We start from the raw sequence: 25,911 nt of genomic DNA on the forward strand, positions 1-25,911 counted from the left end.
GAGCACTTTCTTCAGATACTCCATTAACCAACTCAAGTTGTCCTGCATCTAAACAGAGGTTGAGGCCCTTTTCCAAATCAAGTTGAACAACACCAAATCTACTGACTATTGAGACATGGGTGCTTGTGTGGTAGGGAAAGCAAGTTTAAAACCCTCATTGGGCCTACTTTTGTTTCTTCTTCAGAACATGCCCGTTGCCTTCATGCTGCCCTCCAGCTGCCCAGATCTCCCTGGGGTCCAACTACATGAAAACGTCTCAACCTATGTGAGGCCTGATGAACATTCTAGAGTCCCCTGGCTTCGAGAGGTCCTAATAAGGAGGGCGAGGAAAGGGACTAGGGTAAAAAATATGTTTAGGGATAAGAAAACTTTAGGCAGTAGAGTGGGAAGATTTAGGATACTTTTGCTTAGGAGGCAGATGAGCCCTGAATTTGTATTCTAGTTTTGCCTCTTACTAGCTACGTGGTTTGAGGCAAGTAAATGTCCATTTGCCTCGATTTCTGCTTCTATAAAGGCAGTAGATCACATCTATTTCATATAGAAGCAGAATAGTGTAGTGGTTAGAAGACTTGATACTGGTGCCAGACTGCCTAGATTGAATTTTGACTTGCTATTTGATAACTAAAAGCCTTGAAGAAGTGATTAACCAGTCGGGGGTAAAAATAGTATCTGCCCATATGAAATGGTAACCATTCTTATTTGAAGTTCTTAAATATTTGTTTAGCTATATTCTCAAAGAGGACCAAAATCAAATTAAAATATGAAATGATTTTTGATCTTTAAAAGTTTCTATCTGAAGTCTTCGGAACTCTAGAATGCAGGATTTTGATGACATTTTATATGTCTTTTTTTAAATCTGTATATTGTTAGTAATACAGAAATAAATGTTGAATTATGAACAACAAAAAATGTAGCATTTATAGGTTCTTTTTACTCCCTTTCAAGAAATCCTGTTCAATGGAGGTAAATAAAAAAATTAAAATTAAAATTAAAAATTAAAGAAGAAGCAAGGTATAGGTTAGAAACCGGGTGGGCGTGCTGGGAGCAGACCCCCCTAAAGCAGCTGGGTGAGTTGCAGAGCAGAGGAAGGGGGACAAAAAGCCAGGGAAGCTCATCAAGGGTGGGGGGAAAACCAGATACGGCTTAGGGAAGAAAGCAGATGAGATTTAAGTACTGTTCCTTTTGTTTGTCAAACCCAATGCGATGCTTCATCAGATGAAATATTGAATTCTTTAAGAATCAATATAATGAGACAATAAAAACAGGTTTTAGTAAGAGTTTGGAAGTCTGGAGGAAATCATGATTAGTATGTCAGTGGAAAGAGCCTTTCATTGTCAAGCATTTTTTCCCACTGTGTTAATATCAGGAATAACTTCACTAACTCACTGTCATGTAATTTTAGATTGCCCATAAAAGGCAAGTGACATGCAAAGAAAAGATTAACATGATGAAAACTCTACTTTTCATTATGATGAGCCAGAGAATGTTTAAATTTAAGCAAATGCTCAGTTAAGAATGACTCTCCCATAATTAAGTAAAACATTTAATCAGGTTTATTGGTTAACAGGATACATTAAAGAATTTCATACCAAAGACAAAAAAAAATGTGCAAAAGATTTGAATTTAAAAAGTTCATCAAGGCACATATATACATGAATACATGTGGGCATCATCCTTTAAATGCTTTTTCTGGATATTCTATGAATTCAATATTCTTTGTTACTGGTTTAAATCTATGATGATAAATCTTATGCAGAGGAACTCATTAAAAGTGGAAGAAGGCTTCTACTCCTCTCAAGAGTGAATTTTTAAACAGAGGATATTTACTAGATGGGGCCCTCTGCCTCTTATCCAGTTGAACTTCCATGGGCTCCAAGGGAGCTGACTCTCTTATGGAAGCCCACTTTTCTCAGCATGTAAAATGACTGAAAAGCATTCCATCATTTTCTTCTTAATTCAAGCCACATGTTTAGCTTCAAGGTTTAAATTCTCATTCTCTTATTTTCTAGAAAGATCTAGCATTAAACATCAGGTGTGTGATCAAAAGAAACCTATGTAATTCATATCAAAAGAAACCTATATGATTCATAACTAAATAAATGTCCTCAAGGAAACTTTCCTCCCTGGTAAAATTGTGATCTCTAAGCACTCAAGTGTACTGGCTATAAAAGAAGCTCGTTACCCCATCAATTTCTGCGGGGTTGTTTTCTACTCTCTTGTATATTTGTATGAGACAAGTCCTTTTCATTGTAAAGGATTCAATCAAACACAAAATTAAAATGCAGAACAGGGATGGGGATGCAGGGCTGGCTGGAATACTGGTATCCTTAGTGGAAAGCATTAGCATCAGGGAATCCTTTTTTCAAACTTTGCAGCTCGCAGAGATGAGGAAGCTTTTTCTCTGTGAAACAAAACCAAGAAGTCATATTCAGAGAAAGATCACTAGAGACTGGCTTTTCCCTGATGATATCCAACAAGGAGTATTATGCACACTGGCCTTAGGTTTAGTTTGTGAGAGGCTGGAATGAGTCACCACTATTTGATAAGTAATAGTAGCGAATGAGCATCTGTCTTAGGAACTTCTTATAAATGTAAAGTCGTCCCCACTTTGCCTACCTAATAAAAGGAAACCCTTCATTATGAATTGGGATCTGAGAGCCTTTGGGATGACTGACTTACTTGTGTAACACTGTCAGTAATTTTTGTAACCAGTTGATGTGTGGGTTCAAGCATATAACCGACTTATTCTTCATCCAGGCTCTGGGGAGAAAAACAAAAACACAAAAACAATAGCATTGTTACATATCAGTCAATCTTGTCTTTTGATAAAGGAAAGCATTCAAGAAGCAAATAATTAATCTCAGATAAAGTGAAGTTGGAGCTGGGATGTTTTGGATCTGGAGCAGGTGATTTGTACCATGATGTGTGAGGAATAAGAAAAACACCATTTGAGGACCTATATGTCGACCCGGTGGAACTGGATACAAAACTGACAAATTCTTACATTTCAGAGGTTAGTATTTACTTGATCACATTTACATGAGTTGGAGATGAACCAAAAAGCTGACTCCAAGGTCAGTTTGTCGCTAACGTTATTATCAGAATATCTCTAAAATTGTTTTCCCACTGAGCTTGGACAAACAAAATAGGTTGTAAGAATATATTATTTTGAGGATTTTTTATTTGAAAAAAAGTCAACAAAATTTAATGTGGGAGAGGTTATAGAGACGGCCTACTCTGGGTGCCATCTACACTCTGTCAAATTACCAGTTAGCAAGGCTTTTACTGCTTTTAAGACATTAAGTAAAAACAAAAGCAACAATAATAATTAACAGCTAAAACTTACTATGTGCCAGGCATGACATTCAGCAGATAATATGAATTATCTTTATTAATCTTACCAAAATTCTGTTCTTGAGGAACTACTAGGTCCTCATCTTCAGATGAGGAACTTGAGGCCTAAAGAGTTTAAATAATTTGCCCAAGATTGCACAAGAAATACATAATAGGGCAGGAGTCAAATGAAGGTTATCCGCTTCCAGAACTCACCACCCTACACGGATGTGAACTGAATGGTTACTATGATAAGTTGAATTATGTACCCCAACAAATACATGTCCTTAATTTTAATACTCATTCCCATGAGAGTGAACCCATTATAAATAGGACCTCTTGAAGATGTTACTTTTAGTTAGGGTGTGGCCCAACTGAATGAGGGTGGATCTTAATTGGGATTACTGGAGACCAAAAGAGAACCTGGAAGTCACAGAAGAGAGAAAGGAGGGGACATTGGCATGTAGAAATACCAGCCAAGGAACCCCAAGGAGTGCTGGCAGCCAGCACCAGAACACCACGTCCTCAGAGAGCAAAACAAGTCTTGCTGACATCTTGATTTTAGACTTCTTTAAGCCTCAAAGCTGTGAGCCAGTGAATTCCTCTTGTTTAAGCCATGCTATCATGTGGTGTTTGTCATAGAAGCCTGGCTAACTAAAAGAGCTACCAAGTGCCAGACAGAGAATTACATGCTTTTCTTGTATTACAAGAAATGTGGTCTCCCAGATGATATCAAACTGGGAGACTTCACTGTGGTGACCTTGAACAAAACAGAATTTCTTGAGGTTTCAATGATTTTAGCTATAAAATGACAAACAGCAAGCCTCCCTCCATCTAGCTTTGAAATTTCACCCTTGTAATAGGTCTCAGAAAGGACAGAGGTCATAGAAGAGTTGGATTCTTTACACAAGCCTTTTCAATTTGTTTTCTGAGGTCATGATGGAAAAAACAGATTTCTGACCATCTGGACTCATAGCATTTTTACCCCTGACTACTATGAATTTCTCATAAAAATTTGCAACTTTTGTATCTGATATCTGATTAAAATTTAGAAATGCAGAATTTGATGTGAAAACATGATATCAAATTTTTGTTACCTCAAAAATTTTTGATAGTAAAGCAGAGAAAATTAGGGTGTCAACCGTTCCTTGGTTGATAGGTGAAAAACTTGATCTTGACATAGGAGATAAAATCAAAAGAAAGGAGCTCCAAAGCTTGAGGGCAATAATTGTGGTTTAGTTAGAGCTTTCATTTTAAAAGACATTTGTGAAAACATGTTAATGAAAAAAATTTCTCTCTATATTTTGATGTACTATTTTTCTTTTATCAGTTAAATACAAATAGTTTGAAGCCCAAAGCACTGGGTATCAAAATGGGGCAAACAGAAAGCAGCTACTTACAAACATTCCTAAAGTCTAAACCAGTCCAAGCCAAGAGCCGTTAATAGAAGCCAAGTAAGGGATATCCTGGGAAAGACGTTATACCTTATACTATAAGGCATTGTACACATGATTCATTAAAGATAGATCCAAGAATCAGAAATCTAAGTTATATGCAAAAGATTCTGTAGATTTCATTTAAAGTATTCTATGTAACAATCCAATATTTGTGCAGCCTATACTATGTGCCAGGTGGAATGAGACAAAAGAAACCTGATGGTTTCAACACAATGATACTATAATCTTGTAGCTGACATTTATTAAACATTTTTTTTTTCTGTCAGAGGATTTACATGCAGTGTCTTATTTGATGCATGTGGAAAATGCTGTGATAGAAATATCTACAGATTGTTCCAGAAGTACAGAAAAGGGAGCCTCAAAGCATGGTCACACCAATTCAGTGAAAGAATATATCTGCTACACTTTTTGCAGGTGCTATTGTCCATTTAATCAGAGATATGAGATCAAATATGATAGATTTTAAAATTAGAGAACAGTTCCATAAAATAGACATTCAGACCAAGGACGCATTGATACTTATTTTCTTGCTCTAACTTACTGGGAAACAATGTGTCTGTTTCTTCTGCCAACTGGAATTTGTTGGATAACTGAAGAGGCTTTGGAATACGAAAAAGTCAGGAGGGAGTCTTGGCTCCCCCTCTTTCTAAGGAGGCATCTTGGGCAATTAGTAAACTCTCTAAACCTTTGTTTCCACATCTGTAAAAGGGTGATAACAATAGGCATCCCTTCATGGGTACACAGAAAGAATAACATGAGTAAGCAAAGGCACATAAAATACTTAGCTCAGTGGCTGCTGCAAAGTACAACAAATATGTCTATTATTATTAGCTTGAGAATTTTAACATCACTCAGAATAAATCACTTTGAGATTCTTGAAAAAGAGTACTGTGTGACAACATTTGATCTTATTTTCATTGGCAGAAAGGAATCACTTTTGTTTTTTCATGCAACTTACATGATTTCTACTTTTGGGCAGCCATTCCCAGCAGGAAAAACTTGAAGCCGAGAAATGTTGCGCATAGAGACGCTGGAGAGCTCTCGGAAACAATTACACTTTAAGTTTGTGTAATTGGCCTCCAGAACACCTGTAAATATAGAGTATTTATTTCAATCCTGTTGGCATATAATTCATAAGTGGAACTTAATGAACTAATCTTTCATACTTTGTACTCGAAAAATTTAAAATTTCATTTCCATGCTTCCACCTTTTTTTAAATTTAACATGGGCAGGCACTGGGAATCAAACCCAGGTCTCTGGCATGGTAGGTGAGAATTCTGTCAGTGAGCCACCATCACAGTACCCTACCTCTTTGATTTTAGGTTGTGTATTTCTGCTTGTCTTGGCTTAATTATTTTCAAACTGTTTTGTTTTTTTTTTTTTACCAATATCTTAATAATGAAATTAACTTTTGCAAAACAGAACACTTCTTGAAATCTATAGTAGCATATATTTTGGTACTCAGGGGCTTATACATACAATAAAATTTGAGAACCACTACTGTGGGGTCTTATAACTAAGTTATAATTAATGAACTATAAAATCAACTGCTCTTCATTCCCAAACATATAAAACTGTAGAACAAGAACTAGTTACAGTCTCAGGAGCAATAATGTGCTGTAACAGAGTTCTCTGCCTTTTAATTCATACTACTTCTTATCTTTCTATTTGGGGAAATACCAGGAAAGACATTTCTTGGGTGGTTTTGTTTAATATATTGGTCCTCTGGCACAGTGGCAAATCATTCTCAAAGAAAAGCTAAAACTACAAATTCAAAACTATTTTTTATTCAATAACAAAAGGATACTTTTATGAATAACCCATATCTGGAATATTAATGAACTCTACCTTTATCTTTTATTGTTCTGCCTTTATTTCCAGTACAGAACTCTCAAGTTGTTTACAGTTTAGTGAATAAAATCCAAAATACTATGGAGGTTGTGTTATACCCAAGTTTACTGGGTATAACATATACTGGGAACAGCAGATTTACTAAAAGCCAACTTTGCCAGGAGCAATGGAAAAGCTTCACATAGGAGGAAACAAATGAGGATCACAAGGAGTGAAAATAGCATGAGAAATAAACTTAAAATGAAGAAAAATCCCTGCAGTTTATTAACAAAAAAATTGTCTTCTAAACCTGCACTTATTTGTTTCTGCATATATATTTGATTCTTTCAGCCTTACCTCTGCAACTATATATTTATCTACACAAAGACAGCCTCCCCATTTAGTCTTGACATCTGCTTCTTTGTAGAATGCATATAATTTAATACCCATGATGTACTTAAAATGGCTTGTGCTAGAGCTAATCATACAATTCTATCAAGAACCTCTATACAGTAGACCAGTTAAGATTAGTAATCTTTAAACTCTATAGGGATTTAGTCAGAAGAGGTAGCATCAACGGGCAGAATGAAAAGAGATACATGCTAAGACTAAGTTATAGCAGGAGCTGAATCTGAAAAACCCCAGAAATATACAAACCAAATTAAAGCCACACAAACACTGAATTTCCAATATCTCCTCCTTCCATGGTTAAAGATCTTCATATAAATGTTTCTAACCGCTAAGAGTTAAATCCCTAAATAAGCACCTTACTTTTAGAAATCTAAGAGCAGCTGAGCAGTTTTTCCCCCTTTGGTCATATTTCCTTCATTTCTTTAATTGAAAAAAATTGAAATAGTAGAAGTTCATTTCTGTTCAAAAGACATCAAAGTAAAAGTGAAAGTTCTCACCATGGACTGGAGAGAGGCTGATGACCAGCAGCAGGAGAAGCAGAGATGCAGAGGGGGACCTCATTCTGTCTGGAGGTGGATTTCAGACTTCAGCTCTGAGTCCAAGCTGTGGATTCTCAAGCACCAGAGACTCATATATATTTACACCAATAAGGGCCCTCCCACTGCCTTTGTCTCCAGTAGGTCAGCTTTATCATCAGTTTTAAAAGCCCCCAAATATTGCTGAGCTTGCTTTTTCTGAAATGCCTCTTGCAAGCTCTATGAATTTGATTCAGAGCACTATCAGAGTATTATACATTTCTTGAAAATGTAGACTGTAGATGTCAGGGATGTCGCGGGAAGCTGGGAGGTGGGTAAAAAAGGGAAAGATATCGGTTTAGAGACTCCATGGTACTCTCTCTAAGATCACTGTTGGTGATTTTGGCTTTGATTGCTTCTTCCAGTGAAGATCAGCAGATTTGCCCAATGGCTTATGCTTCTTGGAATCAGGAATGTTATCTAGTACGTTACTGCATCCCCAGAACCTGAAACAGAGGCTACCCCTGGGTAGGTGTCCAGTAAACATGCAGAAGGAATGAATATTTTCTTTATACATATCCTTATGTTGATTAGATTACTTTTTTTTCCCTACTGAACTTTCCTATCTCTTATTTTAGTATCTGAAAAATATTTACTTATGTTATCTATCATGGAAATCCTGGAGGGGGACAGAATGTGTCCCCTCTTTGATATGCCTGTGTTTTGATGGAGGGAGGAAGGCAATCCTTCCAGATCTAGAATGTAAGTTTTTTGAGCTTGAGAACCCTGTGTTAATGGAGGGAGTGACTGAAACTTCATAAGATGTTGAATCCTGTATTACAGACCTAGATATCACAGGATGTTTAACATAAACATATGTGCAGTTTGGTTTTGGTAACACCAAATGGACCATGAGCCCTCCTACCTTAACTCACTTGCTAGGAGCTCTGTGAGTTAAAAAACCAAAACCAAAAACAAAGTATGTGGATAATGTCCAGTCTGGTTTGGAGTAATACTGGGGCACTCTGAGAGTGGATACCTGTGACTATATCAGACTGGACCCATTGGACCATTGAAAAATCAGAGGTTTGTTCTTCTTGATGTGGCTCCTGAATGATCTCTTTTTTTTTTTTTTTTTTACTCAAGTTTAGCACCCTAGATGCTCGAGTTTGCATGGGTGTGGGGATTGTGATAATGACATACAATCTCCATACAATGAGTACTTCCCTGGTTGACCTAAATGACTGCAGTGAGGGGGAACTCACCAATTTTGAGGCATCCATTCCACAGGCTGGCAGCTCTAGCTATTAGAAAATTCTTCCTTATGTCTATTTAAAAGCTGCTTCCCTAGTAGGTCAGTCACTTTGTCTTAATTCAATCCCTTATCACCATAGGAAACAATTCTCAGTATTCTTCCATGTGGTAGCACTCCAGACATCTGAAGGCAGGATATTTCAGTCGGGTCCTCTGGGAAGCAGTTTGCTAAGACGGAGATTGGAGTAAAAGAGGTTTATTCAGAACAACTCTTGTGAAAGATCAAAGGAGGATGAGACAGGAATGGTCAGGAAAAGCCTTTAGACTGTATAACAGATCTGACATCTGGGAAAGGAAAGGGAGAAGGAGGCAAGATTGAACAGGGAGCGCCTCAGACTATAATGCAAAACTGACTAAATCCATGACAACTCAATGGGAGCCCCATAGAAAAGATTTTCTATTAGAGAAGGCCCACAACAGGCAGAAATGCCCAGGCCCTAGTACCACAGCCATGCTTAGTCATTGGCTTGGGGCTTTACAGAAATACCATGGTCTCTGCTCCAATGCTAAAGCCGATCCTGAGGGTCTTAACAGCTGGAGTCTGTCAGCTATGTGCATTCCTTACAGCTGACTGGTGAATCCTTCCTTTAAGGGAGCTCTGAACAGTGCGTCTCCAAGGCTATCACACCTGGCTATAAACTAGAGGATAAGAGCATGAACTATAGAGTCACCCAATCAGTGAGTTTGGACAGGTCACTAATTTCTCTGGACCCATATTTTCTAGTTTTCACATGATGATAACACTAATTTTAATACTAATTGTTTGGAGAATGACAACCCCTAATATATGGAGAATATTCAGCAGTATGCCGGCAACATAGAATGTATAAAATAGACTATATCTATCTATCTATCTATCTATCTATCTATCTATCTATCTATCTATCTATCTATCTATCTATCTATCTATCTATCTATTTATAAATCTATCTGTCCAGCCAACTGTCCATCTACCCTTCCACCCATTAGTAGGTCTTACTAACTTCCACTCCAAAGCCCACTTGTATACCCTTCAAAGGTCAATACGCTACTTCTTTGAACTTACAACACAGTTTGAAGCTCTCTCACCATCTCAGTTTATCTTTTTTAAACCTGTTCATCTTTTCATTATATCTCCATAAATTATGACTACCTTCTCTTTTGCCCCCTAAAATTTCTTACTTAAATCACATGCACACATACACTTTCACAGGTACAAACACATCTGAATACCATACTAGCTCAGTTATGGCTTTGCCAACACAAAGTCATGGAAACCCATTACCTTCTTTTTCCTATTCTTTTAATGCGTTCCTAGACTAACTCATATTATTCTGGCACTTTTGGTGAGTTAAAAGTCAATAAAATTCTGTTTAGTTTGAAAATGGCCAATTTCTAACTTCATCTCATTCATTTCACACTTGTGTGATTTGATCTTGGGGCTCAAATATAGGAGTTTTTCACTTACTTCTGTTATTTGTAATTAGATCTAATTGTTAAAGCAAAGATGAGTGATACTGACAAAACAGTGAGGTTGAAAGGACATGGGTATCTGAAAGAGGACGTACACCGAATACATCTAGAAAATTCCTAAATTGACTCTCATTAAAGTAGAGTCACTGGGTGAAGGAGCCAATTCCAGAGCAGTCATAAAATCTGATTTTGGTCCTTTAATGTCCAGGGTACCAGATTTAGCTTATGTGGAACAAAGAAACCTTAGATCTGCTTGTCCCAAGATGGATTTGAAGGTTGGACCGCTCCTAGGTAACCAGAATATTCTAGAAGTTTCAAGCCAGATTCCCTAGGATCTCACCTGCAGTGGGAATACAAAATTCAAGAACTTCGAAGCCATGCAAAAAAATGTTTTGAGCCAATAGCTTTGGGCCCCAAGTGGAAATATTTTATTGTAAAAATAGTTTTTATAGATATCTTCCTTAAGAAATATAAATACACATAATTTGATTTGTATCAAAACCAGTTTTATGATCAGATACATAAAAACATGGAAAATTGGAAAATTATGGGGAGGGTTTTTCCTTGACTTTTGAATCAAACCAGATTTTATGTCCAGAGCCAAGGAAAACTGGACAGTTAATACCTTGGTACTCAAATTGTGGCCCATGGATCAGCATTAGCTTAACCTGAAAGCTTGTTAGAAATGCAGAATCTCAGGCCCTGCATTTTAGTAGGATTCCCACGTGATTTGAATGTACTTTACAGGTGGAGGAGCGTTGGCCTAGTGTAGCATGGATGGCAGTTTACTGTGACCTACATATTTCTGGATGAGACACAAGTGTGTTCAAATTTTCTCCAGACAAATGTTTGAACCAGTCAGATTCTCCCCAGAGTGTCAGGCCCAGGAGCTGTGGTGAAAGTGGACACGGCAGATGTGCTCACTGACCACGAGCTGCTGAATGGTAACAGTCATAATAAAATCTCCCCCCCAAGCTATAGAAAAGTGAAACATCAACAAATTAGACAGCATGATGACCCAAGTATGTGCCAATCTAAAAGTCATCAGAGGGTCCACAGTAGAATTTCAAAATGATTCAAGCATATAAAATCTTTATCATTTTTAAGTGGTTTGTAATATAATGGGAGATAGACAAATGCCACTCTGACAAACTTGAGGACATTTTCTCTCATGCCACTTAAAAACAACTCATTTAGAAAACAGAAACCTATTCTATTTTGCTAACAAATATTTGAACCCGCTGAATGTCTGACATCTATTTGCTCACACATCCATTTTGGCAGAGCAAGCGAGTATGGTAATGCAGTAGGTAAGTACTCAGGCTCTGCTATCAGACTGGATCTGTATCCCAGCTCCAACACTTTCTTGTCTGTTACCTTTCCCAAGTCTCACTTCCTCCTGTTCAATGGAACTAGCAGCATTAACTCCACCTCAGAAAGTTATAGGTTACTTAGCCACCTATAAAGTTAAAGGGTCAGTAATTGTTACATGCATTTGCCTTTGTGAAAGCACAGAAATTTAAAGCAAGAAGAAAGTTTGACCTAGTTTTTGAGCTAAATTCCTAACTTAAATTTAAATGATGCTCGGTTTCAAATGGGCTCATATGTGATTCTTTGAATTTAAAGTTCCCCTGACAAAAAGCTGTTGGTTTTTGAGACTGGTCACTACACTCTATTTTCTACCCACTTTCAAAAAAAAAAAAATGTTGCTCTCCTTTCCTTAGAAGACACCTGTGGAGGTTTGTATTTGTTTCCAATTGTACTGGACTGTTTAGAAAGGAGTGTTTTATGTTTCATCATCAGATTCTTTTTGACTAATGTAGGAGAGGCTGTGCTACTAGCCTTTGTTGTTTGCTAGGCAATGGTTTCAAGACCTATAACTGCAGAAAAGGTTTTTTTTTCAAAGTTTAATTAGATTCTTAATTCAATTTTTGTTCAAATTCAATTCAAATACAATGAATCCTATATAAACCAGAAATGTGTCCTAAAATGTTTCCTTCCCTACCTATTACAATGGTAATTTGTCCGAAGACTTCTAGGTGGCAGCATTACATACAGAAGGAGTTTGCAGGAAGATAAAGGTCTGTCCACAGGGACACGACCCTGCCCATTGCTGACAAGAGGGCTGTGGGGCACATTATTTCTGTTCTCAAACTATTCATTTGATTTGGTTTATTGTTATTTTGAAAATATTGTGAGGTTTGGGGTTTTCTGATTAAGCTGAAATGTTAATCAAGGAGGGGAGAAAACCCCTAAAAATCTGAAATAATCCAAAAAATTCTGTGCCAAGTCCAGCTTCTTGGCTCCAAGCTTGCGAAATCAGATTGCACATCAGTCTCTGGCAGGAGATGTTGGGCCTTAGCAACAGTTGGGTTTGAACCTTCTGTGATTAGCAGATTTTCTGAAAACAATGAGGCTACCATGTACCAGTGTCAAAGCGACCAAGTTTTCCAGCTTTTTCATTGAGGAAAAAAAAAACAAAAACAGAGAAGCAAAAAGAAAAGCTGCCAACACCTCTACTATTTAGGTGCCCACTTAAAAGCAGAATTTGGAAGTCATATGTTCTAGGTTTTTTTTGTTTGGGGGTGGTGGCGGTTATCACATAGATATATTTTTTAACAGCAACAACAAAAGGAAATCATAATGTACATATTATTTTATCAGCTGCTTTTTTCACTTAGCATATCAATATGTTATAATCGTTAATGGAGTCCTGGGTATTATAAATATAAAGGGAAACTTTAATTTTCCCACAAAAGCACCCTATTTAATTTTGAAAGCTTTTAGCTTATCACTCTGTTATTTTAACACATATCTGCTAATTCTCAAACCTCAGGTGTCCCAGGTAAACTTCTCAGTCTTATATTCTTTTACCTTTAAACTCAATGTTTACTCTTTCCCTAGGCAATCATGTCTCTTCCCATGCCTTCAAATTCATATGCGGGTCCAACTCACATTGATATCTCCAGACCCATCCATCCAATAGTCTGCTGGTCATTTCTTTAGAAGCCTTTTCAATTCCTCCAACTGAATATGGCCTGTGCTGGTTTAAAAGGATGTATGTCCCCTAGAAAAGCCATGTTTTAATCTAAATCCCATTTCGTAAAGGCAGAATAATCCCTATTCAACACTGTATTTTTGAAACTATAATCAGATAATCTCCCTGGAGATGGATTTAATCAAGAGTGGTTGTTAAACTGGATTAGGTGACAGCATGTCTCCACCCATTTGGGTGTGTCTTGATAAGTTTCTGGAGTTCTATAAAAGAGGAAACATTTTGGAGAAAGAAAGAGATTCAGAGACTGCACAATAGAACAACATAGCCATGAGAAGCAGAGTCCACCAGCCAGCGGCCTTTGGAGATAAAGAAGGAAAACGCCTCCCGGGGAGCTTCATGAACTAGGAAGACAGAAGAAGTAAGCGGATGACGCCATATTTGCCATGTGCTCTTCCAGATGAGAGAGGAACCCTGACCATGTTCACCATGTCCCTTTCCAGATGGGCGAGAAACCCTGAGTGTGTTCACCATGTGCTCTTCCACTTGAGAAAGAAACCCTGAACTTCATCGGCCTTCTTGAACCAAGGTATCTTTCCCTGGATGCCTTAGATTGGACATTTCTATAGACTTGCTTTAATTGGGACATTTTCTCGGCCTTAGAACTGTAAACTAGCAACTCATGAAATCCCCCTTTTTAAAAGCCATTCTGTTTCTGGTATATTGCATTCTGGCAGCTAGCAAACTAGAATATGGCCCAAAACTAAACTTACTATGTTTCCTCAAAATCTGCACTCCCTTCAGTATTCCCAGCTTTAAAAGATGGTATCATCATCCATCCAGTTGCTCAAAAACTTGTTAAGGAAACAGGAAGTCATCTTTAATTTCTTCATCCTTCTCAATCCCCATATCTCTATAGTCTCAAAGAACTGCTACTTATGCTTCTTAAAATGTCTGTACTTTCTCTGATTTTTTATACTTTCATTGCCACCTCCTAATTCCAAGCCACCATTGTCTTTTCTCTGAATTATTCAATAGGTTGCTAATTCTTCACCTCACATCTGCCCTCCACTCCACTTTCCACACTGCAACCAGAATCACAGTTTCAAAATAAAACTGATCATACTATTGCCTCATTTCAAAGGCTTCCCACTGTTAGCAAGAAAATATCTACACCCTTATGTGGACCTGACATTCTTTCCAACTTCATCTCCTGTCTCACCCCTTTGTTCTTCATTCCAGTTTACAGATATGTTGGTACACAAATATCTGGATTTGAGGACCCTTTGCAATCACTCTGCCTTCCTCTAGGGGTCTGAAGCTCACAGGCTGAAAATCTTCTGCAAGAACTTCAATCTTATATTCCAAATGAATACTTCCTTTATCATGGGTAGTACCTGGATATTTTAAATGTGTTGTCATTTAGGTTTTGTTTGCATTTATCTAAGGCTTTATTTATATTTATGCTCAACAACAGAATGCTGAGGCTGGGCTAGAAATAGAATATGGAAAATTTTGAAGTGTAGAGCTGGGCAAAACCCCACTCTCCTCCTGAGTGGAAACTATTTACTGTAGAGTCTCAATGGTGTATAATAGTTTTAGTTTCCTAGGCTGCTGAAAGTGATACCATGAAATGGGTTGGGTTAACAACAATAATTTCTTAGCTTACAGTTTTGAGGCTGAGAAAAATGTCCACACCAAGTCATCATCAAGGTGATGCTTTCTTCCTGAAGACCGTCTGTCTACTGGCAAACTTGACTCTTCTGCCACATGGCAAGGCATATGGCAGAGTCTGTGGTCTTGCCCTTCTCTTCCAGTTTTGTTGCTTTCAGTTTCTTGCTTCCATGGATTTCTTTCTCTCTCTGTTTCTGTCTGTATTCATTCCATTTATAAAAGACTCCAATAAGAGGTTTAAGACCCATCTTGAATGAGGTGGGTTACACTTTAACTGAAGTAGCCAGGTCAAAATGTCCTACTCACAATGAGTCCACACCCACAGGAATGGATTAAATTTAAGAGTATGTTTTTCTGGGATACATACATCTTCAAACCACCACAATAATGAAGAAACTGTTCCTTCAATAACTCAGTGACAGTCAAAGGGGTTTTTGTTTTTTGGCAAAAGTAGGTACAGGGTGAGGGGGGTGGGGAAGACAAGTTTTCAGCATCACAAGGTCAATAGAGGGGCTATCATGGAATAGTCAATTTCCCATCCCTATCTGAAACAGACTGAGGCCATGAGGAGATGTATTCAAATGCAAAATTGAGGAGGCTATGTGTGATGAGATCTCTGGACACAAAGGACTTAGTCTTAGTAAGTGGGACAGAGTACTTGGGTGATGACCAATCTCTCTTACATCTCTGCAGACAACAGTGCAGTTGCAAGACTGTGAAGGCTCAGAGTGATAGAGCAGGATCCTCTTAGAAGGCCCTAGCTGGTGAGCAGTGATGCATCTTGACAAGGAGGCTGGAGTAAAAATTGCCAACACTCTTGTTGCATGTCTTGCAGGAACCACTAGGGCAATCTTTGGGGATATAGTACAGAGGTCTTATAGGTAAGTGGGTGGGAACTCAAGGTTACAGATGTTGGGTATCAATACATATATGACTATATTTGTTTTGTTTTATTTTTATTTTTATTTTGTTTTCATACATGACTATATTTATATTCAAAGCCAATTAAACTGAAAATGTGGCCTGTATATTACATGCTGCACTTTCCTATGGTTCATGAACAAAGAAAAGCTTATTCAGTCTTCATCCATGATTCAATTCTATTTAGGCTCCATGGGTGAACTAAAGTCACTGTGATCCCTGTTCTTACCTTCATGTGAGCAAATATTTGAGTGTCTACTATATGCCAGGCATTTTGCAATGCATACCAGAAGGATGTGGTACCTGGTTTGTGAAAATCAGCTGAAAATTTAGGCCCTTTACTACATGCGTTAATTTCCTTGGCAACTAGATTGAGCAAACTCAATACACCCAAAGTTTGAAAGCAGAATCTAAGATTACTCTTCCTCAGGGTATCCCAAGGGTAGGTTGTACTATATTAATACAACATGTTTTCTTGATTATAAAGCATAAGAGATTTTGTAGCAATCTCAGAAATAGCAGCAACACATACTATAGTAAGTAAGTAGAGATTAGGGAGTTGTGTCCACAAGGTCTGCAAGTGGTGTGCTGGTAAATGTTTAACAACCAGATGTTTGGGGCAAAAAGCTCTGATTTGTAACATTTGCCTATTTCTGGAATGTAAATACTCCCACCATGCTCAACTTTCAACTACCAGTGTGGGTCCCTGAATGTAGACTTGGAGAGATAGCACCATAGGCTCTTACTGGCTCCAGTACACCACTGGCCCTGCCAAGCACTTGTCAACACAACCAGAGAACCCTCCCTGATATTTGTGTTTCATTCTGTTCCTTGATAAGCATCTTTACTTCACACAGGCATGCAGGGGCTGTGCTACTTTTTCTAAGTAGCTGCCAGAGAAAAGTTTTCCATCAATGCTGCTGCCCACTAGTTATAATAGCAAAGCTGACAAAATGGATCTTTTTTTTTTTTTTTCACATGGGCAGGCACCGGGAATCAAACCCGGGTCCTCTGGCATGGCAGGCAAGCATTCTTGCCTGGGGAGCCACCGTGGCCCTCCCAAAATGGATCATTTTGATGGAAGTACCAGTGGAACCCCTGACCAGCCCACTGTCTTAACATCTTTATTGCTGTCCCTATTTGTGGAGAAGAAAAATCTGCCCCCAAAAGCTTGTACTCCAGAGAAGTGATGCTACTAGATCCTTTGCCTTGGGCTCAAAGCACTTGAAGTAGTTCTGTGGACCCAAGTTTCTAGAAGGGAAGAAAAGGCTGGGCCTCTGTGGATTTTAGGTCCATCATCTAAGAGCTCACCTCTCCCCTTTTCATGACTCACTCCATTAGGCTCCAAAGACGCATAAGCATGACTCAAATCTGGAGCTTCTGACTCAAAACCCAAATGCTCTTTCTATTACACTGAGCCTGCAAACACTTGCACATGAAGTAAGTATTGTCAAGATACCACTGCCTAAGGAAAAACACCCTGGCATGTTCCCTGGAAGCCAGGGTATGAGACCCAGAATGGCCATTATTGTTCTCACTGAGACATTGAATCTCAGGTGATACATTGACAAAAATCTATGACTTAACTGGACTGCCTCTGTGGCATGACTTGATATGGAGCTTGTTCCCAGTTCCACTTGTTTTCCCCCAACTCTGCAGTCTTCTTGTTGACTCAGTGGGCTGCCCAATGTCCTTCCAATGATTTCTTTTCTACTCAAGGTGGCCAGAATTGTTTTGTTGTTGTTGTTGTTGTTTGTTTGTTTTGTTTGCTGACATCCTAGAACCCTGAGAAACATTTAACTTGGGTTATTGAGAAAATGAAATGAAATGATATTAATGTAAAACAGTGTAAGGCATGTAGGGAATGTTGTAGGAATCTCATAGATTTTGTGGCTGCTAAGCCACAGATAATCTTTTAAGCCATTACTACAAGGAGTGGTAATATGCAAGTGGGAATGGTAACATGCAGCTTAATAGTAAAGTATCCTAAATGTCAAAATCACTATATATTTTATAAAGCACTTTCATACACATAACATCTTATATCATCAGCATGTAGATGGGTACTATTCTCCTTTTTTAGATGAGGAAATTTAGAGTTTAAGGTTTAACTGATCAGTTCAGAAAAAATGCACTCTCAAATCTAGGTCCCCTCATTCCAAAGTCCATCATTCAGCACATATTTGTTGCACAGCAACTATGTGCCAGGCACTTGCTGGCATAAGTTATATGGTAGTGAATGACATAGATATGTCAGTCCAGATCTGTGTAAAGTGTGGCCTGAGTCCTTTTGGTGTCAGGACTATTTGGGACGTTTATACACATGTGGATTCCAGCATCCAATTTATGGAATCAAATGTTCTGGAGGCAGAATTAGAGATGCTGCATGTTTAATAAACTGTTCACGTGAGAAGCATTCCTTATCTGCTGACACCAATCATAAATAGTATCAGGAAAGAAATAGGATTTCTTATGGATAAACTTTAAATGGTATTAAATAGCTCGTAGTATGCTTTTTCTGGTCATAAAACAAAAATACTGACTTTGCACTGGGGCTTGGCATATAAAAATATGCACGTACTTCTGAATTTATAACAGTATCTTAAACATACCTAAAAGCCCACCTGAATTTATAACACTATCTTAAACCTTCCTAACAGTATTAGTGTATGGCATTGCTACAAGAGAGGGATAACTCTTGGGCTACCTTCACACCAACAGAACTTACCTTGGCTGTTTGGTTTTAAACCCAGGTTTAAAAAAACCTGGGTTTTTTTAAACCCAGAAAAAGAAGGAACTGCAGTCCATAGCGTTTCCATGGAAAACCAGTCCTTTAAGCTTTTTGGAGGTGAGTTTATGACCAACATTTTGAGAACGTATTTTGCTTTATTGAATTACTGTGTCATTTGAGATTCTGTTTAAAATCATGTGTTTGAAAAAGAAATTGTTGCACTGACTAAAATTAGTGAAGAGTTCAGACTTTCCGTAAATTGCCTCTGTGAATCCCCCAGAGCCATCAGCTTCTTTGAAGTGGGATAGTAACTCAAATAAACACTTCGGACCTTGGCTCACACATTGCTTTGCTGAAAGAGAAAGACTGAGAGTTACCTTAGACTGGGTCTTCCTCCTCTAAAAACTGACTTCTAAAGACGAAGTAGAGACATTCTCTAAAATGATGCTTCTGCCATTCATGTTAGTAAGCAATTTATATATAAATTTATACATAAATTTTGGGGGTTATTATCCTTTGAATTAAAGCTATATCCTACCAATTCCTCAGCTTGGAGCCACTCAACTCAAAGGGCTCTGACTATCTTGGAACTTCCCTGCAAATCCCAAGGGACTGTGATCACACTTTAATAAAACTGTCCATTATGTACTTCATCAACAAATACTTGTAGAACATTTACCGTGGGTCATGCACTTTTGGTATTTGGTAACCTTAGTGTGGGAATTGTATAAGTACATGTTCGAAGGCATAAAAAGTGAAGAAGAGTAATAGACATACTACCTGTACCAGGATAGTAGTGATGTGCGTTTATGTACCTCTTCCTAATCTGTGTCTGACTGATGAGAAAGAAGCATGAGATGGCTTGAGCCAGTTGAAGAAATTAATATCTTTCAAAGTCTCTCTATGACTTCAGGAAAACAAACATTTACCAAACGCCAATTCATTGCCAAGCACTGATGTTCAGCCCTTGAGTCAGGAAGTAGAACTTTGACACAATTTTCCACAATTTCCCCCCACCCAGCTTTATATCAAAGCAAGGTCTTTGTAAGCACATCGGTAAATTAGAAAATGTATATGATCTTTCCAGCCACATCAGCCTGAAATAGAAACTTACATAGGCTGAAAATAGAAGAGGTTTGGAAGAAATTACTTCAGCCCTGAGGGGTAATTTTCATTTCTGGTAGTTGTAAAAGGGAACTTTCTAGTCTTCCTGGGTTAGATTTACTTACATAATTTCACTTGGTGTTCATATGGGGAGTTAGCAGTGATTGCTATGGAAGGTTCATTCAGTTTTATTCATGTTTGTTTTACTAGGAGTTATGTAAAATCATTTTCAAGAGAATCCATAGTTAGATAAAATGTCAAGTTAACTAATGGTGCTTAAACTTCTCAAAGTCACAGACCAGTTAGCGTATTAGATAAAGTGTTATTTGCAGGTAACAGAAAATAGTTATTGAGGCAAGGTTGTTACATTACTGAATTTTGTTTTATATTGATTTTTAATGATAAGGGACAAGTTGCCAATGAGTTCTTATTTTCTCATTGACTTTTTTTGCACAGAAAGTCTTAATGTATGAATTAGAAAAAAGATATTGGGACTTCCACAGGAAATCCTGCAATGATTGAGTGTTGGGGTATCATGGAGAAAAAGTGCTGAATTCAGAGGCAAAAGACTTGAGTTCTAGTTCTTCCCTCTCTGTTCCATTAACTAGCATTAGTGACACTGACCAAACCACTCTGCTTCAAGGTCTTAGTTTCCCAGTCTATAAACTGAAGATTCAGCATTGAGTGCCTATTGAATTACATGCTCATAAGACTTGGTTCTGCTTTCACAGAGTTTTTTGGTGAAACTGATCTTTAGTATAATTGCAATACTACATGCTGCATGCTCTAGTAGAGCTATGTAATGGGTGCTCCAAGAGCAGAGCCAAGTGAGCATTAACTTTGCTGCTGGACTTAAGAAAGTTTGATGGAGGAGGTTTGAACAAAGCCCCAAAGGGACTGTTTCTGAGGCATTCTTCCTCTGTTCCTAGAGCGCTCTTCTCTGACTGTCAGAAGGAACAGAAGCAGGAATTAGAATAAAATGAGAAAGAAGTCAGGAGACTAGGCCAGACATTAGCATATTGGCTCAGGCATTAGCATATCTCACTTTACACTAGAGCAGCATCCTTCACCTGCTGAGCAGGGTTCTTCCCACATAACCTGACCTAATCAAAGCTGTCCCTGTTGCCTTTCCTTGAGGCTCCCTTCTTTGGTAATTAGATTGAAGGTAGTTTTTCAACTGTGACTCTATTAGTCCATCCTTCTAGAGATGTATTAAGTACTTCTATTCCAGATACAAGATATGAGCTAAGGATTCAGAGAATTCTCTTTTTTTTTTCTTTAAACATATAAGATGTACAATCTTAACTTGTGTTAAGATCATTTCCTTTCTTTTTCCTCTTTCCATACATTGATTAATTTTAGTACTTAGAAGGTAGACTTCATCAGCTTAGGATTCAAGCAGCTTATTTTAAATTTTCAAAGAACCCCTAGCCGTATTACCAGGAAATCCAGAGCTTCCTCCTCCTCATCTCAACTGAAACTGTTCATGAACCCTAGCTTCGAAATGCCAGGCTGGGAGAGATAAATTTGTCTGCCACTGTTTTTATACCACCTGGAAGGAGAAAAATAAGTTGAAAGAAGCAGCAACCTTCTGGACAAGGATACATCCAGCTGGAGCTGAGATCACAGAGAGAGAGCAAAGGAATAAATAAATATCCTGAGCTCCCTCTTCTCCTTCTCTTCAATCTCCTGCTAAAGATTTTTATTGGCTAAACTTAACCGGAAGCAGACGGCATGGCAACCCTTTGATTTCATCCATGTAAGTCAGTATCCAGGGAAGAAAGCAGGATGGAGGAAACATGAGGCAAATAAAAGATACCCACCATGTTGATGAATTGCTATTGCACATATTTAACATTATCACTTGGTGGATGAGCTAGACCTGAATTCATGATGGACAACTTAGGTTATCCTATGATGTCCTATGGTCAGGCATTTGATTTTTTCCAGGGACCAACCAAAAACCAGGAGCTGCTACACAGAAGAGAAATAGTTACCAGCAGAGGAGTGCATGGCTTTGCTGTAGACTCTGCACAGTTAACCTCCTACATATGAAGCCTGAGACTCTATACAGTGTTCTGTTGGCTGCAAACGTTCAAGCACTATGGGTCTTCTGGGTGGCTAGGCAGCTTGGATCTGCTGTAGAGTCTTCTGCCCTGGGTGCCACTAAATCGAGCAACTTAGTAAATTCTGGACAACCCACCAGATATGGTACATGTTGCATCCAAACTCCAAAGAAGTCCACCAAGGTTGTCACTCTTTCTTAGTGATAGGCTGTGCAAGGGGTAGTTATTTACATTTCTAAGGGCTGCCTGACAGGAACTGGAACCACAGGGGAGACCAATAGCACTCTGCAGTTAACATTTTTCCTTCATTGTATATTTGTCCATCCTTCTCTGTGAAGATGCTATCAATATGGTCCTGCCTCAAGAGCAGACAGGGGGTAGCAGAAAAGGGAAGGCTACAGGTGGCATAATCTTATGAAGTTGTGATGGTCAATTTTATGTGTCAACTTGGCTAGGGTAAGGCGTGCAGTTGTTTGGTTAAACACTGGCCTAGTTGTTACTGTGGAGGTATTTCACAGTTGAGATTTGCAGCTACCATCATTTGACCTTAAGTAAAGGAAATTACCCTCCATAATGTGGGTACGCCTCATCCAATCAGTTGGAGGTCTTATTATTAAGAACTGAAGGGTCCAGTAATGAGAAGAAATTCTGCCTCAAGACTACACCCTCCCTTCCTGAGTTTCCAACCTAACAAACTGGGCTCAAGAATTCAACATCACTCTCACTAGAATGTCCAGCCTCTGGCTTGCCCAATAAATCCAGTCTTGTCAGAACCCACACTCATGTGGGCCTATTGATTCTGTTTCTTTGAAGAATTCTGACTGATACAGAAGTTGACCCAGGAAGAGAACTATGGAAAGAGGATCCTTGAGAACAGATCAAGAAAATGAAGATGGAGCCAGACCCATGTCATAGGCTAATAAGAACCGAGTGTTTTAAAGGCCAGGACACTAGCCAGGTAGGAAGTTTTGACACATTCACTGAAAATTTCGTATGCCTGTGGTTCCTCTTCTGACTGAATGTGTAAGTGAATGAACAAAGAGGGTGACCATGGGGAGAAATGAAACTAGAGATTTTCATTAATCAAGGGGAAGGTTCCAACATAGCATCCCTTTCTTGTTTTGACTAGTTCTGCAAATAAGACACAAGACTTACTGGATTTTATACAAAGCACTGTCTACTAGATTGTTAACAAAGGAAGTCTAGGCTGCATTTACTTTTAAAGAGCCAGGCAGGGAAACCTCACTCTAGTTTCAGTACCAGGCTGCTGAATTAGGAGTGACTAAGAAGAAAAAGTCTCATATGGCCAAGACACAATGTGGTTTTACGTTATCTGTCACCCTAAAGAGGATGGAGCCCCCCACCTCTCATATTTCAACACCACCTACTGCAGCTGGGTTTGTGGTTCATATTGTGTGCTGTATAATCAAACTATCCTTCATTTTCACCCAATTTTTAATTGCTATCTAAATCCTTTTCCTTCTTGGACTTCTGCCATAAAATTCCCCTTGAACTATGAAATTATTCCCCAAAGCACCCCTTACCAACACCAAGCTTACATACAAGCCAATGTCTTAGTCCTCTATTTGCAGATGGAAAAAGTGAGTTATCATGTTGAAGCTAGGAAAATGTGGCTGCTAAATACCCCATCTAAAAGTTATTTTTATTGGAGGGTTGTGGGAGTCAAACCCTTCATCAGAAACTCTTAAACAGACAGGGACTGTCTGAATTAACTCCAAAAATTGATTCAGGAACTCTGGAATGCTGTAGAACACTGCAACATCCAGGAAGAGCGGGAAGAAGAGGCTGGTAAATTACAGTAAATACTAGCAAATTGCATTCTCTGCACAGCAGCTACTATCACCCATTCCCTAGTTTCATGGCTGGCAATAGTGAGCCACTTGAACTCAGTCTATGGTGCTGCATTTTCATGCTAGGATAGGATATAAAGACCTGTTCCCCAAGATTCAGGGGTATTTAATCTAATCACTGCTCACTGCTTTCCATTCGCTACTTCACATCACTGTCTTACTGGACAAAGAAGGTGTATTCTTGCCTGATGTGCTCAATGACCAATTCCTGGGACATCAGGGTTTCAAAGAGAGAAAGATTTTATTGCTAGGCATAAAGCAGGAGGCAGATAGCCTATTGATTCCAAAATCCGTCTCCCTGAACTACAGTAATTCTGATAGTTTTATAGTATTAAAAGGTGGGCAGGTTTTAAGATAATAAGCACAGTGGCTCCAGATGTTGTAATTAGAGATCATCTAATTATTGAGCATGAGCAGATTGATTGCATGCTTAGTCAAAAAACATATGTAAGAAAATGGTGGTCTTAAAATGATCAGGGCATGATTTTTTGTATTATAATGAGGTATAGGTGATTATAGGTTAAAGTCTAAGCTACTGTGCATGTCAGACAGGCCCATTTTGGTTCAATCCAGCTTCAGATATCAAGATAACTTTGGAATTGGAGTGGGTTAGTTCTGGGCTGACCCTGGTCCTTCATTAATAAACATTAGGGGCTGTTTTTAATTATCACAATACTCCAAAGTTGAAAAACTAGAAAAAATGGGTGCAAATGAGTCATAAGCTTTTACAATCACAAGGGTTCAAGATAAGGGTTATCTAATCATCATCAGAGATCAAGGCAGTTTGGAGTACAGTTCAAAGATTTCAGGTATTTCTCTCCATCTACTTCAATATACCAGAAAGCAAGTAGGAATGCCTGTATCATGATTCAGTAACCATAATCATCCCTTAAATCCTAATTTCTCGGTTACAACATGATTAATACATTAATTCTCATAGCGAATACACCAGCTCTGGGGGTGGCCATTACTCCAACCTACCCTGGTCAAGGGTGGCAGAGAAGACTTAAAGACGATATACTCTCTTAGAGCAGCAGAGTACAGTTGAATGGTTGCATTTGCTGGACAGGGGCCAATTCAAGAAAGTACAGCTTTGGGGAGCTGTGGGAAATGCTCCTGTTGCCCTTCCTGGCTCCTCCTTCATTCCCTTGCTAGGGCAATTAGGGCCACGTGGAACTACCTGTATGAGTCTCTGGCTTTGTTCTGGTGGGGAAAGAATGACTTGGGAAATACCTCTCTTTCAGTGCCCCAGTTTCAGGAGTTTGCCCTGCAGGCAAAAGCAGTTTGAGAAAGCAAGAGCAGAGCCAGAAACCATAAAGAAGGGTGGCCTAGGGCAAAGGCTTAGTTGCTTTAAGTACTGAAGTGAACACCCAGAGAGGGAGAGGATCTGTTTCCTGCTGAGTAGAGGGACATTCTAATTCCTGCAAACATGGGGACCTCTTAAGGCCCCTTGCAAGCACAAGCCCAGAAAACACAGCAAGCACCCTGTACTTTGCATTCATTTGGGCTGAATTTCTTCATATGAGGGCTGAACACTGAAGGAGAGTAGCAGCAAACACAACACCAATTTTCAAAGATTGCGTGGGGCATTGTCTCTGAGGTTTGCTTGGTTTTGCTAGTTCCTGACACTCAAGAAGGTCTGTCATATCACTAGCTGGGTATAAATCTGAGAAACAGACATATCAGGAATAAATATCAGCATTAATATTTTAAAATATTAAAATCTACAGTGCACAATAAAAGATTGCAAGACAAAGTAAGAGACAGGAAATGATGGCCCATTAAAGGAAGAGGATAAAAATCCAGAAACTATGAATCAAAAAAGAAGACCAGACTGTGGACATACTGGATGAAGACATTAAAGACATTTTTTTCAATGATTTACTTATTGAGATATAGCCATCCAAAGTGTAGAATCAGTGGTTCACAGTATCATAAAGCTGTGCATTCATCCATAGAATAAATTTTTGAACATTTTCATTACTCCAAAAACAATAAGAATAAAAATAAAAGTAAATGGAGCACCCAAAACATTCCATCTCCCCCAACCACCCCTATTGTTTATTTCTTTTCTTGTCTATTTTTTCCTTACTCATCTGTCCATACACCAGATAAAGAGCATGTCAGTCACAAGGTTTTCACACTCACATGTTCACACCCTAGAAGTTCTATAGATTATTCAGTAATATTCAAGAATCAAGGTTATTGGATTACAGTTCAACAGTTTCAGGTATTT

The 25,911-nt window shown here is 38.6% G+C and overlaps 1 protein-coding gene across 1 annotated transcript; it reads right to left on the minus strand.

The window, feature by feature from the left end:
- Window positions 1–1,533: 1,533 nt before the first annotated feature.
- On the minus strand, window positions 1,534–7,651 carry CXCL13 (C-X-C motif chemokine ligand 13). Its single transcript, XM_077142417.1, has 4 exons — window positions 7,530–7,651; window positions 5,749–5,878; window positions 2,680–2,760; window positions 1,534–2,401 (listed from the first exon to the last, which is right to left on the minus strand). The coding sequence occupies exons 1-4, from the start codon at window positions 7,591–7,593 to the stop codon at window positions 2,347–2,349; spliced, it is 330 nt and encodes a 109-aa protein (XP_076998532.1). The 5' UTR covers window positions 7,594–7,651; the 3' UTR covers window positions 1,534–2,346.
- Between the last annotated feature and the right edge of the window lie 18,260 nt (window positions 7,652–25,911).

Source organism: Tamandua tetradactyla, chromosome 24, assembly GCF_023851605.1.
Source record: "Tamandua tetradactyla isolate mTamTet1 chromosome 24, mTamTet1.pri, whole genome shotgun sequence".
Lineage (NCBI taxonomy): Eukaryota > Metazoa > Chordata > Mammalia > Pilosa > Myrmecophagidae > Tamandua > Tamandua tetradactyla.